The sequence below is a fragment of the Paramormyrops kingsleyae genome, chromosome 6, assembly GCF_048594095.1.
Source record: "Paramormyrops kingsleyae isolate MSU_618 chromosome 6, PKINGS_0.4, whole genome shotgun sequence".
NCBI lineage: Eukaryota > Metazoa > Chordata > Actinopteri > Osteoglossiformes > Mormyridae > Paramormyrops > Paramormyrops kingsleyae.
In genome coordinates, this window is record NC_132802.1 from 19537856 (window position 1) to 19556589 (window position 18734).

General features: G+C 43.3%; 1 protein-coding gene across 1 annotated transcript in view; it reads left to right on the forward strand.

The window, feature by feature from the left end:
* The first annotated feature begins 1462 nt into the window (after positions 1-1462).
* Positions 1463-18734, forward strand: part of LOC111840315 (LHFPL tetraspan subfamily member 4 protein-like) — a 45723-nt gene continuing 28451 nt past the window's right edge. The window contains exon 1 of the mRNA XM_023804982.2: positions 1463-2641. Coding sequence (XP_023660750.1) covers positions 2236-2641 — 406 coding nt within the window. The 5' untranslated portion in view covers positions 1463-2235. The remainder of the gene's footprint in view (positions 2642-18734) is intronic.

The following is an 18734-nucleotide window of genomic DNA, read 5'->3' on the forward strand; positions in this document are numbered from 1 at the left end:
CAACAAACTGTAATATAAATTCTGCTAGCAATCAGCAACATTAACAATACAAAAAATATTTAAAAGAGCTTTGGCTTGGATCATTTCTGTGTTCGTGTTATATGAAAGATACTATAGGTTCCATTGTCTAGCTGAAGCTGGCAGTGGATAGCATAGTCAAGGCCTCATATATGGCAGACATTATTAACGGAAAGGTAAAAACCACGATTAGAGGTTCCTGAAGAAAACAGTTATAAACTGCTGAATGTAGATGGGGACTAGATGTATTTACAGTCCAATGAAAACAAAAGTTGATGTTTGCTACTATTTTAAAGATTTGAGCGTAAACATGGTAGGTGTTATGACCTGCTCGTACGATCCTTGTGTGTGCCACGCCCCCTCATTACCTACAGTACACGTGCTACACCCAATTGTGATCACCTGTTGCCTGTTATTTTCTGCTTGTCTTGTGTATTTAATCCGCGTTCAAGTCTTTTTCCCCAGGTCCGTCATTAACATTAGTCCTGTGCTGCTCCTTGTCTGCTTTATTAAAATCCCGTTTACCCGTCTTCACGGCTCCCCTCGTCTGCTTTTCCGCTCCCTGCTCGTTCGCTCGCGCAGGTCACAAAAGTAGGAGTTTAGTGTTTATTATAAATGTAATAAGCACAACACTTCCATAAACTATGTGTATCATCAGAAGATTGTTATGATACTTCACAATAAGCATACACAAACTAAGAATCAAAATAATGTATTTTTTATGCTGGACAGCATTGTTTTGGAGATAAAGTACATGGAAGTTTAGAGAAGTTTGTTAATTAAGAGACGTAGACCTAATTAAATTTGACTTCCTAGTTTGAATGCATTATACTTATAAATCTTATACCAAAACTTTAAAATTCCTCCTGTAAAATAAAATTGTGTGTGATTGGTGTGGATGTGTGAGGGATATTTGTTGTAATATTGCAGGTCACCTGCAGGAACTGCAGGCTCGTCCCCAGGAGAACAGCCTCTTACCCTGCGGGCTGCCAGATACTCTGTGGGAATGTATTCACTTAATATTCAGTATTTCAGTGAGTAAATATGATATCAGTGAGTAAATATAGAATTATTTAACCTTTCAAACAAATAAACAACAGCGTTGTTTGTGGTTTGTTTTGTGATTTGCTAAAATCGTGTGGCACTGTTTTTAGAGGTCAGCACCATGGCTAATTCTGGCATACATTGTGATCAAAACGGATTTCTACCTACGGACGTGTTAAAAAAGTAACCTTATTTTTTCTCAATCAAAACATTTTGCCACGGATCATTTTCCATGTGACTTTTTTTCTTATAAATTATACATAAAACTACGTGATTGTATTCAATTACATTTAATGAATAAATGAGCCCGGGACATATGAGATATAAAATTAGCTGGGAGCTTATATACAGATGCAAATTTCTGCAATGTAGTACACACGAACGCGCCCTCATCAGCGCACTCTGCGTGAGCGCGCAGGAGAGAGACACGAGCGAGGGAAAGGGAAGAAACATAATTATGGAGTCTCGGCAGCATCATATACAGAGGTCACATTTAACATTATTTTAATTAATCAAGTGTTTTTTTCGCTATCAGAAAAAAAAATAAAAAATCAGATCACAGCGGTTCTTCATCGAGCCCGACGCCGATGTCCTTGCCGCGAGTTAAGCTGCATCTCAGCCTGAAAGTGGATCGTTCATCAGCGGCATCCAGAAACAGTATCTTCGTCTTTGGCGTTATTTCGGATGGAAAGCAAAAGGGACAGCTGTCGTTTACAGGTACACGGGGTTCTGCTGACCGTGTCTTGACCACTTGACTGTGAAACATTACTACTATAGTTGTACCTTTTTGTACTCACTGTTATTTGAAGCATCTGGCGCTTTCTTGCCTCTTTTAAATGGGGAAAGGGAATCCTTATAGTATTTTTCCAATCAGTATTAATTCGCTTGACTGTGTTTATAATATACATTAATTGACTGTGTCGATTAATAAATGCGTGTAGTTTGATATTTATTAACTAATTTTTAGTTATAGGGAATAACATATGCGGGTGGTTGTGCTATCAATTTTTGCTAGGTCTGAAAAAAAATCCACATAGCACTACAGTAATAAAAGCAAGAGGACAGTTTTGTTTAATTTTAGAACAGTTTACAGGTTAATAGCTCGATCAACTAAACGAAGGCTTGTTTGAAGAGGCCGATAGCGAGAAACAAAGACGGGAGGATATTGGGAAAATGTTGCCTTCGCAAGAAGCCTCCAAGATTTACCATGAAAACTACATGCGAAACTCCCGTGCAATTGGGGTACTTTGGGCGATATTCACCATCTGCTTCGCCATCATCAACGTGGTGGTTTTCATTCAGCCCTACTGGATCGGGGACAGCTTGAACACGCCGCAAGCGGGCTACTTCGGTTTATTCCACTACTGCGTGGGAAACGGCGTCCCCAGCAGGGAGCTCTCCTGCCAGGGCACCTTCGCCGACTTCAGCTCCATACCCTCGGGCGCTTTCAAAGCGGCCTCCTTTTTCGTTCTGCTGTCCATGGTTCTGATCTTGGGCTGCATCGCCTGTTTCGCTCTCTTCTTCTTCTGCAACACCGCCACTGTCTACAAGACCTGTGCCTGGATGCAGCTGTTGTGTGGTACGTGATTGCACAGGCAAAATGTTATATCATCTACCATGTATTTGCTTTTTTAAAATCATTCTTCTGTTACTCCTTTTTTTTAATTTTTACTTTTCTTATTTACACTCAAACCTCAAACCTTAAATTTCATCTGTAAAAATTGGTTTATTTAAACACATCGCTTGAAACTCCCCCCACACAGGAAGAAAAATGAAACACGTTGTGACGCTGCAGGTGGCATGTACGTCTCACGTCTGCCTAACGCGTTCGTTATCGTGTGTGTAGGGTGGGATTTTACACACGTACCCCAGGGTTCTCAGCGGGTAGATGGATTTGTATTGCATGCAAAATGACAAATATGACAGTGCATGCAATGCGATAGCAGAAATAAGTCAATGTTTTACCATGGTGTGTAAATGTGTGATGTAGCCATTGTTTATTACGTGACTGACATTTATTATTTATTTGTAGACAACTGGATTATTCTGAAAATAGGCGTTCTGATAGCAATCACTACAAAACCATATTATGCGTCGTGTATACTTTGACTAAGTATTAAAACAAGGACAGGAAGGCCAAGTAGCACCATAAGACAGTTCACCTGTATAATGACATAAACAGAATGTTTCTGACTGAAGGTTTTATCTGCCCTGATCAACATAAATTATTTAATAGAGCTTAGGAAACTGATTTCGTTAGATGGTTATTGAAATGCACTCCTTCACACGTGTGATTCCCTTCTGCACCGTCAATTTCACAGACAACGGCAAATAAACGCCGCTTTCTGCAGATAGTTCACTCCCCCAGCAGCGCGAGCACTTCAGGGACGCACATTAACATGCGTAAGCGTAATCTCCCTTTTTGAAAGGTACATTATTTGTCGACGTGTGCATGACCGAACTGTCCCAAGTGTGCTTCCAGTTCATTGAGTCTTTCATTGACATTTTACGCAGCACTGAACAACACCGACCAAATAGTTTAATCTAAATTAATATTTGTTTTGTGTGTTTGTGTGTATTTTTATATGGATTTTTGCCCTCTCTGTAGAGTTCAGTGAATAGCTGACACCGTGACTTTTCTGCACTACACTTGTACTGGCTTTTCATAATTTAGGGAGTAAGCAATTTGAGGTGTCTAAAGCATAAAACGTAAGACATAAAATTGTGATTTTTCTTTTTTAGAAGCAAAGCCAGACAGGGGGCCGTAGTACAGAAACAGCTCACTGGGCTCTGCGGAATGGTCAGGTCACTGCTGGGACGTTTGGGGCAGTGCGGCCCAGTCTCCAGAGCCAATGAGTCATGAAGGCAGTGTGGGACAGATTGCTTCTGCTCAGGATGGCTGCACACGCTGCCCCCTGTCATATGTTCTTCACTGATGTCTAATTACTAAACACAAACTCATAATTAAACAAGGGGCAAATTAATTGGGTTGAAACTTGCAATAACTACCACTGGGGAAATTAGAGAAATGTCGAGAACATTTTCTCAGTGAACCAATGGCAATGAGTGTAGGATTTGGTGACTGAAGCTAAGCATCCGTAATCTCTCATGCTGTTTGTCATAATGCCATTGTTTTACTGTACTTGGACTGTCATTCCTGGTATTCTGTAAATGCAATGTTGAATTTGGACTTACTTTTAATTGCATTGTCTTTTGGACCTTTTGCATTGCAGTCATATTACATACAGTATATAATGCTGTAAATACATATAAACCGTGATCTCATTTATGACTGATGACTGCCTAGAGACATTGCACACCACACCTCTTCCAGCCAATGAGAAGACGTTATTCATGATGGGGGTAGGATGCACGTAGGGGCATTCACCACAATGACACATGTCTATGGGGGGGGCAGTGTGTGGCTCAGTGGGCTAAGCCTGTGTGCCGGTAATCAAAAGGTTGCCAGTTCAAACCCAGCCTCAGCACATCTGTGGCTCCTTGAGTGAGGCCCTTAACCCCCTGCTCCCTGGGCGCCACTGTGGGTGGCTGCCCTTCATGGATGACTTGCTCTATGAAAAAGAACAAGTTGAGGGAGGTATAAAGACAATTTCCTCACGTGGATCAATAAAGTTTCGATTGTTGTTATTAAATTTCAATGGCAGGTATTCAGCAGGCCAAGCACAACATTACTGGATTTGAGCGATTACTTCACTATACAAACATACATATGAGGGCAAAAATGTCTGTCTTCTATCAACACCTGCTCTTATATACAGGCACATAGATATCAATCATCATACTACAATGTAATATGTGATTCTAACCTTAGCAAACCTTAAAATCTGTGAAATTCAGTTGAAAGTGCACTTTTATTTTGTCATCATTTCTGGGATTAGTAGCCCAGGAAGGTTAAAAAATATGCACACATTTCCTAGATAATCAATATCAAAGCTGTAAAACAGTTGTTACATTGTGTTTCACTATAGACTGTCTTCATTAGGCCATAGCGAGGAAATGTGAAGGCAGTGTGTCTGTGGCCACTACCCAGGATAGGATATAATCTAAATAATAGCCCTGATTTTGCAGTCATGAGAATATGTATGGAAAGGAGCGATCACGCATGATCTCAGGACATGTCTGGAAATCATCTACAGTATTACTGCATTGGACAGAGTCAGACTGTGGGTTAATTGGAGAAGATTCTGAAAGTTGATACTAGGATGATGGTACAAGCACCGTGCTCATTTAGGAAGGACAGGAGCAAGAGACCTGACAGCTCGGTTATGACTCTCTGGGTCAGTGATGCCTTTCATTCAGATTTTGATTCAAACTCAGGTGATACATTAAAATTCATGTTTTAACTTAGTGAAGGTTTGCTTGGGAATTAGAAGCACTTGGCTAAGTTACTTGTCAGTGGCAGCTGACTGAAAAATACTATTATAGCCTGTGGAGCTCAGCTCCATTTGAGCCAGGATTTTATACTAGAGCTCTACAGTAAGCCACTGAATTACAGTACCATAACAACAGCATATAAAAACATTGGCATACAGTAACTAATTACATGGTCTGGGAACAAGAGAATTGGATTATTTGGACAAGGATGCAGTTGAGCTTAGAAAGAAATGGCCATGCAAGTGTATGTGGAATAGCTTTGCTGTTCAGCCTTATAGCTTTATATAAATGACCCTGTTATTGCAGGTGACCAGTGCTACACCGCTGGCTTGACCTTTCCGCTCGTGCTTGCACAGCCTGCGTTAAGCCTCTTATTATGTAATGGAAAGGTTATGCTTAGAAGAAAGATATAGCTGTGGATGGGGACATTGTGGCATTTAACGTAGCTGCAGGCTGTGTATCGCCGCCCCTGCTCTTTCTCGCTTTCCAGCAGAGCATCTCTCCACGAGACGCTGAGATCGTTTAGAGGGTGGCGACAGCCCCGAAGCTGCAGGCGGCTCATGATCACTTCACCAAAGCCATAGAGGTCTGTCACAGGAAGGGTGCAAAGAAGCAGGCCAGTCACATTGGCGTGCACCGAAGGGTCATTGGGTACAGGCCAACGCGAGGAGCTTTTTCGCTCGTCGCAGTGGGTTATTTAAAGACACTGCTCATATGATAAATCACAAAATGTCCATATGCCGCTCCCCCTGGGCCAAACTGGTCTGAACCTGCTTGTTCTCATAATGAAGAATATCAATCCCGAATGAGGTCAACGTTTCTTCTTCTTCAAAAAACTGAAGCATCACCACATTTCAATGAGTCCTTGGAGGAAACAGGAGCTAAAAAAATCCAAATAATCAACCAAACCAAAAAAAGGAGAATGTGGGGTCAGCCAATAAGTTCTGAAGCTCTTTATCTAGGAACAAAGAGGACTTTGAGGTAGAGCTTCCAATGGCAAGCAGCATCTGACCAGCTCAGCAACTATTTTCTCACACAGGGAGGGAAAGCTCATGAATTATAATGGGAAGGAGGATTTCTCTAGTATACAGATTAAGTTTAGAGTGAGATACTACAGACCTGGAGAGACAAACACATTAACCAATGGAGTGTTGCTGGAGTTTGTGGTATGTACTGTAATTAAGGATAGATTGCATTCTTTAGAGATTCAAATTTATAGTTGTAGATGAATATTACTCTAGAAGGACAGTGGTTGGAGAAAATGACATCTGTATGCAAGAAATCAAATCATAGAAACAGACCTGTCACGAATTGTTGCCATATCTGCATAGACTGGTGAATGATGTGAAATTGTGTATTGCATTATAAGACGGGCACAGCGGGGTGGGTAAGACGGGCACTGTGGGGGGGGGGGGTGAGACAAGCAAATCCAGACAGGTACAAAACAGAAGAGAGACAAGCACAGAAAAACATGAGATAAGCAAAGCTAGACAGGTAAAAAATTACAAGGAAACAGGTGAAACAAGCATAAGAACAGGTGAGACAAGCACGATGGAACAGGTGAAAGAAGTACAATGAAACAGGTGATACGAGCATAAAAAAATCATGTGAAACAAGCACAAGGATACAGGTGAGAAAAATACAATTAGATGTGAGACGAACACTGGGAGACAGATGAGACAAACAGATACAAATGGGGACCTGTTCCTTTCAGCATCCTATGTAAATGTTTCCTATTTTAATCCCAGCTTCCTGATGCCATTCTCAGTCACCTCCACAGGCCTATCTAGCTCAGGACAGTTTCCCTTTTTTGCAGCTCCTTTTAGCCCCGCTAAATATATTTTTCTGACTGTGGTGAAGCTGCATCGGTGGTGGGAAACAGCAGTCACGACTGGCCAGTGTTCCCATCTCTGTCTGCGCCGGGCGCGTGCGTGGGCGGCAGGCACATTCTCCACAGGCTGCAGAATAATAACTCAGGTTGTGCTGAGCTGGAGAAAACAAACAAACCAGTGTACGGATCTCTTAAAGCAGTCAATACAACAAAAAATCAGGTCAGGCTTTTTAGCCCCTGTAGCGAGTGGTCTGTGAACTCAAGCCAGCAGTCCTCTTCATGACGGAAATGAGTGTCAATTAACTTAGTCTTTGACTGTCTGATTGCCGCCATCTTTCCCAAGCACTACCACATCATGTTTGGTCAGAAGCTTAGGCCTCCTATGTCGACGGCTTTTTTTGTAATTCTTTATAACGCAAGTCAAGTATTCTGATCTTTTTTCTTCCTAAATCTTTCATTTCATGCATGTCGACTCGCATACATGCTCACAGTTTAGCTGTTTCTTTCTGTTTTTGCTCAGTCTGTCCCCGCAGACCTCCCATACATGACTAGACTTGCTTCATTAGCATAAAATGGTATGTGCAATTTCCCCCTTTTAAGCGTAAAATATTGTGGGAGGAACAGAAAAGGCCATTACTAACTCTTGCCATCTCCACCCACTCTAGCCTTCAGTCCCTGGGGATTCTCTTCATCAGTAACTCTGTCTCAGCCATCGCCTCTTACCGGGGTGCGTAGGTGTGCCAGAAACTTCCAGCCAGCACACTTCCATATGAGGACAGAGAGGGGCTTCTATTATTGACTTGGCTTTTCTTGTATTTCCGGTTGTAACAAGGCCTCCCATCCTTCTAATGACTCATCATCCAAAAAGTGAGGGTGCAGTTTGTCCTACCTGAGATCCCCACCCTTGGACATCAGACAGCAGATTCCTGTTCCAAACTGTAACTGTTCAACAGATTCTTCAGTCTTATTTTGGAGTACCTCCACATAATGACAGATATTAATGTAATATGTATATATGGATATGACATCACCAATCTGTTGTTACCTTATTTCTTAAAATCATTGTCTGACTGATTCTTGTATTACATTGTATACTGTATTTCAGTGTGTCTGGGGTGTATTTAGGAGGATATCATTCTGAAAAATAATGTTTGAGATATTGTTATGGAAATAATATATCATATGATATCTTATAATAGAAAATTACACTAGACAGTTTCCTAGCAGACGGATAGCATATGGGACATAGGATAGGATTTGTGGGAAGGGTCCAAGAAGCATGTTGGAGGTTGTGAGGTTTATTTATCTTGTTTAATTCATTGGAATCAACAGCTACCTGAGGAGAGAGGGAAAGTATCTGAATGAGGTATTAGCTAGAGGAGTGAAAAGAAATTCAGAATGATGGTGGAAAGGATTCTGGACTTTCCTGGCCCCTGGGAAGCTGGCAAGAGCGCCAGCGGTCTGACAGGCCTCCTCGGTGTGCCACTAATCTCCAGTCCAGCAGAGATCTCTCATGCTTTTGTCAGGCAGCCTTAGCACTTCTGCCACATAGTTCATTTCCCAGAGGATGAGCTGCCATTGGTTACATTCCCCTCTGCAAATGCACCCAGGTCATGCCCACTCCTGTGCTACCCATGGTATTACCGCGTCTATGGTTCGCTGTTGTCCATCTGACATTGTCCAATGATAATATGAAATCAAATGGGCCGTACCATCATGTGAGGGGTGTGGAGTCGTTATGCAGCCTGGGCTGCATCCAATGGGCAGTGAGGATGGCGAAACCTCCCCTGGGCCAGCTTGACCTGAAGGAGACCCTCGCTCTCAGCAACGTCTAGGAAGAAGCCTAATGCGATTGGCCCTGGGCCTAGTGTTCTCAGCCCAATAGGAGATGGCGATTTGAATGGGCCCCCGGGCCCTGCATGCCATGGCAGGGCAGTCGGGCAGACGCTCCCACTGAGGGCCAGCTGCTCCACCCTGCCATTTGGGCCAGATCTTAATCCCTCCCTGGCGGAATTGGGCAGTGGGCTCTTTACATTCATTCCTTTTTCTTTCCTAGTCCATGAGAGTGACAGAATTATGTCAGGTCACATACGTATGTGCAAGGGTCTTAAAAAGATCTTAGTTCTTAGGAAGAGGAGGACTTCAGCGGGCAGAGAAGGTTTCACTCAGAATCGCTGTTTGTCATCAGATGCTGTAGAAATCGCTTCTCTTTCTCATTTACAACCATTCACTCTTTTCATGAGCTGCATGTCTAGTTCTGTTTTACAACAATATTTTTTTTTCTTGTGAGTAGACATAACAATAAATATAATTAAGAAATTCTAATTCTCTGTAACGATTGCTTCATGCTCCGTAATAGGCCAAAGACATGGCATTAAGTGAATCAGCGTCCCTGCATTGCCCGTCACGTATATGTAATGGACTGGCATCTTGATAATACTCTGCGTGCCAAGGGCTGCTGTTCATAAGACTCAAAGCGCAGTTTTTCCATGACGCCCCCTAAGCGCTGAACCGATCTGCTATGGTGCAGGTTCCCTCTGTGCCAGCTTCCTTCAGCTCTCTCCCTCTGGGCGTTTGGGGTGGCTGAGCCTCCAGCATGACGCACGGCTTGTTAGGGCCTAAGTTGTCTTGGGTGCGTTACCCAAACATCACCTTCGGATTCTCTGTGGGGAGTCCCCATATGGCCTCTCCAGGGCACCGGCCTGAGAGAAGTGGAATCTCAGAACAGATAAGAAGGAAAAGTGATACCAGACATGAAAAACAAAAAGTGGACGGGATTTACAGTACAGTTACAGGGCAGGAAATGTGCCGCCCTCTTCCCATGAGGTATTGGCATGCATCTGTCTTGCTGCTGGACACTTGCAGAGACGGGCATATGTGCTGTGAAAGCAGGAATCTTCAAAACTGGTTCAACATGCCACAGTTTACCTGAAGGCTCAGCTGGGCATTATCCTTCGATCGGGCCCAGACCCTCTGTCCAGCCCGCTTCCGGAAGGATGGTCTTCACACAGTCACAGGCTGTGAGGCCCTGGGTGCCGCAATGGGAGGTAGCCTTGCAGTCAGAAACGACCCACAGAGGCGGCAAAATCGATGCATGGCCGCATAGTGATACATCTCATTCTCTTTCTGGGTGAGTTGAATCAATGAAAAGTGGATAACTGATCAGTGTTTGCATTAATAACAGAATTGAGAAGGTCTCAGCTGGGATGGCTGAATGCCAGTGTCACAGTACATATTCTGCCCAGTGATTACAAGGGTGCTTAGGGTGCACTGCACTGTTCTCTTCAAGAGAATATATACACCTGTGTGTTTATTTGTGTAAATGGCTGTGTATGGGTGTGGAGCTGATGCTTCTGTTACAGGATCAACTTTACTGCGAAGCAGTTGGGGTTGGTTGGCTTTGGGAATGGTTATCAATTCCCTCTAATCACATAGACTTGATGTGCAAGTAAATGGCTGTGAACTGGCTGCAAAGTAATGCCACGTGGATCAAGTTGCTTCAACCTTCTGTCGCCGTTTGGCAACACAAACAGTCCTCTCTATGCAAGAGGGGCAAAGTGCAACTTTGCAGCACTGCGTTCGATCCGTCAATGAGCCATGATGGCATTTTTTAATGCTGTGACTGCATGCATCTTCCATGGTCACACACGGAATGTGCAGACGTGACTAATAACACACCATGAGTTTCCTAGTGAATACCCACATATGCACATGTCAACAAAAGTGTAACCACTGCACTTAAGCGGAATTTCCGTTTGACGACATCTTGGGGGGCAACATGGTGGCACTATGGTTAGTATTGTTATCTCACACCTCTTAGACCAAGGTCTCCGCCATGACTCAGGGTGGGGAGTTTGCATGTTCTCCCTTCTTTGTCATGGGTTATAGGCTCTGGACCCCCCATGGTCCTCAATAGGACAAGTAGTTACACAAAATGAATGAATGAACTCTTTTGCATTAAGCCATACATTTCATAAGTGAATTAGACAAAAGAGTAAGTAATCATCTAAATAACATAAATGACTTTCCCAAGCAATGACTAAAGGGCTATCCCAGGAGGCGCTGGGGAGGGACAGCCTGGACAGGACACAAGGTACTGATACGTGCTTCCTGTCTGACTCACTGAGGGACAACAGTTTGTCTTTAGATTGTGGGAGGAATGACACATGACTGGGAGAAGCCGTGCACACACGCACGCACACACACATACACACACACACAAACCTGAAGCTGAAATAGGGCCTGAAGCCCTACGTAAAAAGACCAACCCATGGAGCCTTCAAATCTACAGTATGTGGACTCTGCGCAGTGAGTGTATCTTTGGGCCAAGCACACATCGATCATGGCAAATATTGGTCAACAAGCTGGACCAGCAGCCTAGACTTACGACTCAGCTGTAAAGTATACGTGCTGTACCTTGCTTCATACCTTTGGTGTGTTTCAGCAGTCGATGCCAAATGAGTGGTTATGTAAGAGGATACACTGGTTATTATAATCCCTAATTGCCCAAAGCTGGTTATTATCATATTGTCTCACCTCCTCACAAATCCACTGTTTTATTATGTTTAATATATCAGATCCCTTCCTGTTCCTTTTATCTCTGGTAGAGATATGTCAATCACTGTACTGAAAAAGGAGCTGTTTTCCTTGGAATAAATTGTGAAATCGAAATGCATTGAATTAGAGAAACGCATAATCATATTTCCAAATATAGCTGTGAGATGCACCTCAAAGGATAAATAAAGTCACAATTCTTCTGTGAATAGTATCTTATTTCAGCATTTCCCATACCCCTTTACTCTTTATCCAGGCATGTCGTTTGTCAAGGAAATGCATCTGGTTGATTAGGATGTATTTAGTGTTTAACTTGGATCTAGAGCAGGGCTGGGCAATCTGGTCCACAAAGGGCCAGAGTGTATGCTGGTTTTGCTCAACTTACTCTACAAAGCGCAAGTTGAGGGAGGTGTAAAGACAATTTCCCTGTGGGGATCAATAAAGTATCAATTATTATTATTATTAACCTTTAGGTCAGCTGTTCAAGCCTAGGTGTGAGGACTCTTCAGCCAATCAGTTCCCTAATTACTAATCTAATTAAGGAGTTTCAGCGAAAACCCGTATACCCAGCTGCCTTTTCTAGATAAGATTGCCCACCTATGGTCTAGAACTTCATTCCAAGTAGCAACATCTACATAGCAGCAACTACCAGGAAGTTGTGTGCCACAGACATACAGTATATGGCAAAGCCTGGGCATGAAGCTTGCCCAGAGAGGTCCCATGGTATGGGATGAGCCTCAGACTGCACTGACTGTAGGGGCGTGGCCTCTTGGTGTGGGATGAGTCTCATACTGCAACGACTGTAGTGGCGTGGCTTCTTGGTGTGGGATGAGTCTTAGACTGCAGCGACTGTAGGGGCGTGGCCTCTTGGTGTGGGATGAGTCTTAGACTGCAGCGACTGTAGGGCCATAGCCTCTTGGTGTGGGATGAGTCTCAGACTGCAGCGACTGTAGGGGCGTGGCTTCTTGGTGTGGGATGAGTGTTAGACTGCAGCGACTGTAGGGGCATGGCCTCTTGGAGTGGGGTGAGTCTCAGACTGCACTGACTGTAGGAGCGTGGCCTCGGTGTGGGGTGAGTCTCAGACTGCACTGACTGTAGGGGCGTGGCCTCTTGGTGTGGGGTGAGTCTCAGACTGCACTGACTGTAGGGGCGTGGCCTCTTGGTGTGGGGTGAGTCTCAGACTGCACTGACTGTAGGGGCGTGGCCTCTTGGAGTGGGGTGAGTCTCAGACTGCACTGACTGTAGGGGCGTGGCCTCTTGGAGTGGGGTGAGTCTCAGACTGCACTGACTGTAGGGGCGTGGCCTCTTGGAGTGGGGTGAGTCTCAGACTGCACTTACTGTAGGGGCGTGGCCTCCCAGTGTAGCTGCATCCCAAACAACGCTGTGCAGACAGGGGATCCCTGGGGATGTGCTTGACTGCTTGGTTTGAACTGATCTACTCTGATAGATAACGGTGGAGATTAAATGTTCTCTTTCTGAATCGGACTTACTGCTGCTGCCATAACCTTGCTTAACTACCATACCTTCAGCCCTGCTTCAGAAGCCTGGGAGAACACCATTGTGTTGGGTGGAGGGAGGGGACAGAAGAGCTCGCAGTGTGGGAGCTCGGTTCCTGGCAGTAGTTTTGATTGTGGATCAGTGATGTGTTTACTAAGATTGGCTCCCCCATGTCCGACGACAGCGAGCTTACTGCAGAGTGTGACCACCCTGAGAAAGTTCACGGCAGCAGGTGCCTGGAGGGCTGCCGGGGCCTTAAGCTTGACCGTGCTCAGCAGAATGCCTGCAGCTTACGGATTGCCACTGTGCTGACTCTTATTAGCACTGCAGTGCACATCCAGCAGCTGGAGCCCAGACTGCTGATCTCTGGCCATCGGTCGTCTGATTGGCTGCAGCTGTATCCAATCAGGTCTTCACAACATATTCCAAAGGCATGTTAGTTTTATATGTGCAAGCAAGCACATTCATGTGTGAGTCTGGAATTTTTAAGGGCCTGCTCACATGCACGTACATGTGTGTCCGGGAACATTCAACAAGCCCACTGTTAACGCTGCAGGGAGTGCAGAAGGTGAGCATGTTACCCAAGGTTCTGAGTTTTCAGGTCATCTATGCCTGAGATTTTAACATGTTTGAATAATTTCAGAATCACTGGAATTTCTATCAACATAATAAAGTTGGCAAAATTCTGAGTTCTTCTGCATGACTTTGGCGTGAGCTGAAGGAGGACTTTAGATTCCAAATCTGACAATGTGTGATAACCGCCGTTCGGTGAGCAGGCAGGATGGGGAGAATGACGAGTCGAGCAGGCAGAAACCCAAAGGATGGGGTTTATTTGGGACAGACGGGCAACACAGGGTGCACACGTTAATGACGGATCCCGGGGGGACAGGCTAGCACATGGACTAAGTACACAGAACTGAGGGACGGAAATGCAGAACGCTGGGAACAATCAGGAATTCACACGAGGTTGATGAGGGGACGTGGCACGCAGGAGGCTCGTACGAGCCGGTCATGACACAATGTGCTTCTCAGGTGATGAGTTTGTGTTCATGTGAAACAGTTTGCACCACAGTGGGGGTTCCAGGCATAGAAATGGAAAGGCCTTGAAATAGATGTCTTTTTCACGGAAGGTGTGTAGCACTCAACCAAGCCGGATGAAAATCACAAGCAAATCACAAGGTTTAGTGTTAGCGGGAGGGAAGGAGGGAGGGAGGGATGGAGGGGGCTGTTTGGGATGCTCACACCGCATCTGGACCTCCTTATGACAGGATTCTGGCAAGCTGAGCATATACACACATAGACTTTAGAAGCTCCTGGAAAACAGAAGGTGGCCAGTGATTCACATCACTAGGTCTGGAATTCATTGAGCATAATAATGTTTACTGCAATATACAGTAAGAAGTCTGCTTGTAGGTGGGGTAACAGTGAAGGTCTGCTCCCCAAATAAAATACTGAACCCCAGTGATTAAACCGGAGAGAGTCCTGTTTTGTCCTGCCTTTGGGCATTGAAATCATAGAATGATATAGTGCCTTGGCCTCTAAACCCATACAGGTATACATGGCAGGTGTTGAAAGTGCACTGTGCATGTGGCACTGCACTGGCAGAGCCGGAGAGCTGCACAGCTCAAAGCAGAAGACTTCAACATGACTGCCACAGCCTCCTGTGCCCTGCTGGTTGCCATGGTTTCCCCCGCTTTGAGCATGCATTGGATGCACCAGCCTTGCAGATTCTCCTGGAGAGTACTGTTTGTATGTAACTGTGTGTGTGTGTGTGTGTGTGTTTTTTTTTTTTTACCCTGCCTCTCACAGGGTTTCTCACCGTACCTTTTATTCTGTTCCTGTTTCTCTGTCTTTATCCTGAATGCCTGTGTACTCACGAATCCCAGGACCTTGGCTCTTAATATGCATTATCTGTCATAAAGCATATTTTATTTTGATACTATGCATTCACCAAATCCCATGATGTTCGTCTGAGAGTTTCTGAAAGCGTAAGCACTAATAATTTTCTTTTTTTCCTCACCTAGAGGTCCGTCTCCCAACACCTGGCACACACAATAAGCCGGATCACATTCAGTTCAGCTGATCACCTTATCAGACTTTTCTAATATATGAATATATGAGCTCATGGGCCAGGAAGATGGTCAGTCCATTTACCAGACACCTTTAGAGATGTCAGTTTGCCTCTCATGTTTTTGGGCTGCTGGAGGGCATTTTATGTCATACTTATAACAGAACTCTATATGGTATCATGAACTGTTATCCTGTCTTGATCTCCATAGCTGGCAGAGATTTTAGTCCCAGGATGACCAAATGACCAGAAGTGCTAAATTAAAGAAACTGCAGAGTGTGATCTAAAAATTATTTAAACCTGGGCACCTTCCAAAAAGGGTCTGCTTTGATTTAATTACGGTTTCTCACAGGCTATCCAAAGGCAAAAGGTGACTGTGCATTTTCATGTGACACATTTTCACACACTCCCTTACTCCATATCCCTGCCTACCTTCCATGTAACACATTTTCACACGCTCCCTTACTCCATATCCCTGCCCACCCTCCATCTTCCTCTCCCAGGCGTGCTCCAGATCACGCTCCAGCCTTCACATCCCTGTAGTGTTGTGCTTTCTCCTTCCTAAGGTCCCAGTTCTAAAAAAAGAGCCCAAGGACCAGTCTTGGCATCACTCCTCTTGGTTGCTACAGCAACCCTCCATCCTCTTTTCTCAAGTCTCCCTCTGTCTTTTGAGGATAGTTCAAAGAGAAACAGTGCAGATGCATTTGATCTGAATGAAAAAAATGTGATGATTTATATGTATGTTTGAAGCGAAACTAGGTCAGGTTGGGGAGTGTGGTCCAGCGTGGCGAAAACTCAGCCTTGAAAACTCAGTTAATGTTCCATTCATCTGAACTCATACTGCTGCTACTATTAGGTCTGCTAGTACATACAGTATTCTATCATAATGAATATTCATTAAAAAAAATTCAAGGGCCATTCATCTTCTGATCAGATTATGGAATGAGATTGAATAAGGTCACAAATAGTATTTCCTTAATACTCACATTTGGGATTTTCAGGAGTAAGTCCTTCTAATGGAACCTTTTAACATATACTGTATATCATCTTTTTGCTATAGGATACAGCCAGAGAACTTTCAGTGTCTGTCCATGGATTTTCAGTGTTTTCTGGCAGTCACCTGTTGCTGAATTAACTTGCCATTTTGACGGGAACAAAAAGATACAATGATCTAAGGCACTGTCATTCTCTGGGGTGTCACCGATAAGGCCAGCGCTTAGGGAGAACCCACCATGGACAGAATTCTGGACCCCAAGTTATACCAATTCACAGCAAACTCCAGTATTAACAAAAAAGTAATATTAGCTTTGTGCATAGTTGTTATGATCATTTGATTGAACTTGATCATTCGATTATAAAAACATTGATTAAAATTTGCCTTCTCGATTACTCGGCAATATGGTAGAGGGTCCAAATAAACAGTGAAAGCATCAGTTTGTGGAAGCACTTCACTTTAAAAGTGAATGAAAATGCAGTTGTCCCAGGCAATAAATATCATAACAGCTTTACTGCAATGCAACAATATCTTAGAAGAAGACATCCCCGGACTCACCCAATAATGCAAGGTTAGTTACGGATAAGCTATGTCCCCGTTAGCCTCTTGGAGTACCCTAGCCTATCTTTGTCATCACTTTGACTCAAAATATTTAGCTTGATTTAACTTGTATGATTCCTGCATCTTAAAATAATCACCACTAAAATGAATGCTATCCCTGTTCCATAGCTGCATCAGCTTACATAGTCTGGTAGATAATAAACATATAATATTAATTAACATAGTATAGCTGCTGCCACACGTCACTGCCTTATGTGTGTGAGTTAACACCCCACAGTTCAAACACATGCAACTTACGTGAACTGGACTGCCCACATTGATTGTTATGTGTGAGCAAGTGATTGTGCTTCTTGAGATGGGAAGGCATCCCGGCCTGGGTTGGTTCCTGCCTATAAAAAGTGACTTGATTAAACATCAAATTAATGAGTAGATTACTGGAATATTAAGATAATCAATAGAGACCACCAATTAGCAACCACAGCAGGCTAGAGTTAGCAAGCTATTTTTTTAAAACACCATCTAAAAGTGAGAGAAGATTGAAAAACAACTGAAATTATTTAATTATAAAACATTCTATATCAGACAATGTGAATAGAGTTTAGCTTAATTGAGTTCTTCTTTTGGCTAATTTGGACCAGACAAAATGAGAATTAATTTCATCTGTTTAATTTCACAGACATGACTCTGCAATGCATGAAGTTGCCTGGGCAATAGAACAAAGGTTTAACCATGACATATATACAGTAGGTCGTCATCAACTTATGACCTATGCGACATACGACTGACTGACTTTACAACCGTTCCAAGCCCGCAAATATGTGACCACGACTGCACCGTGTCTGGCAGAGTGAGTGTATGCACCCCAACTGACGGCAGCAAAGTAAAAAGGTTAAAAAACACCAAACAATATGACTTAAAGATGATATCATTTTATCATACAGTATACTATACATATGATCATTTTTGCATATGAAAAAAAATTGCCAACTTAGAAGACTTATGACTGATGAGTCGGAACCGATCGATGATGACTTGTATATCCATCCATGCATCCATCCATTTTCTAGACCTGCTTGTCCTATTCAGGGTTATAGGAATCTTGAGCCTATCAAGTATTTGTGCATATGAATCTGTGTGTGGTCATTTATATATTACATTTTGGGGATATTTGGTCCCCACAATATGATAAAAACCTGTTATTTTGCCATTGTCATTTTCAGTCCCCACATGGCAAAACTAACTTTTATAAAAATCTGTGAATATAATCAAAAAACTAAAAATGCCAAAAGCCGTACTCATGGTTAGTCATGGTTAAGCTTAAGCCTGGGTAGGGGTTATGGTTGTCAATTTTTGTCAGATTTTTCTATATAGAAACCTGGCAGCTGGGTCAAAAGAAGTCATCTTTGGAATACGTCTTTTAAGTTAGTCAAAACTTGTGTCCAGTAAGGGCCTGGACTCAGTGAGCGATAACTGTGGATGTGAGACTGACAGCGTCATCTGAGACCCCTCGCAGCATTTCAGAACCTTCTGATGCAATTTAGGAGATTCCATTAGGATAGCAGAGTCTTTTTATATTATTTTATCATTGCTCAATAATTGCAAAAATAAATAGTTTTCATTCAAAATAATTATAGATCAAGAGCCTTCCGGCAAAGAAACAGAATGAGAATGATGATAACATTTTTAAAGAAAGAAACAAAAATGACTGAACAGCCATTGGTGCAAAATAATACTTTTCTTCATACTCAAATTCCAGTGATTTTCTTCAATAT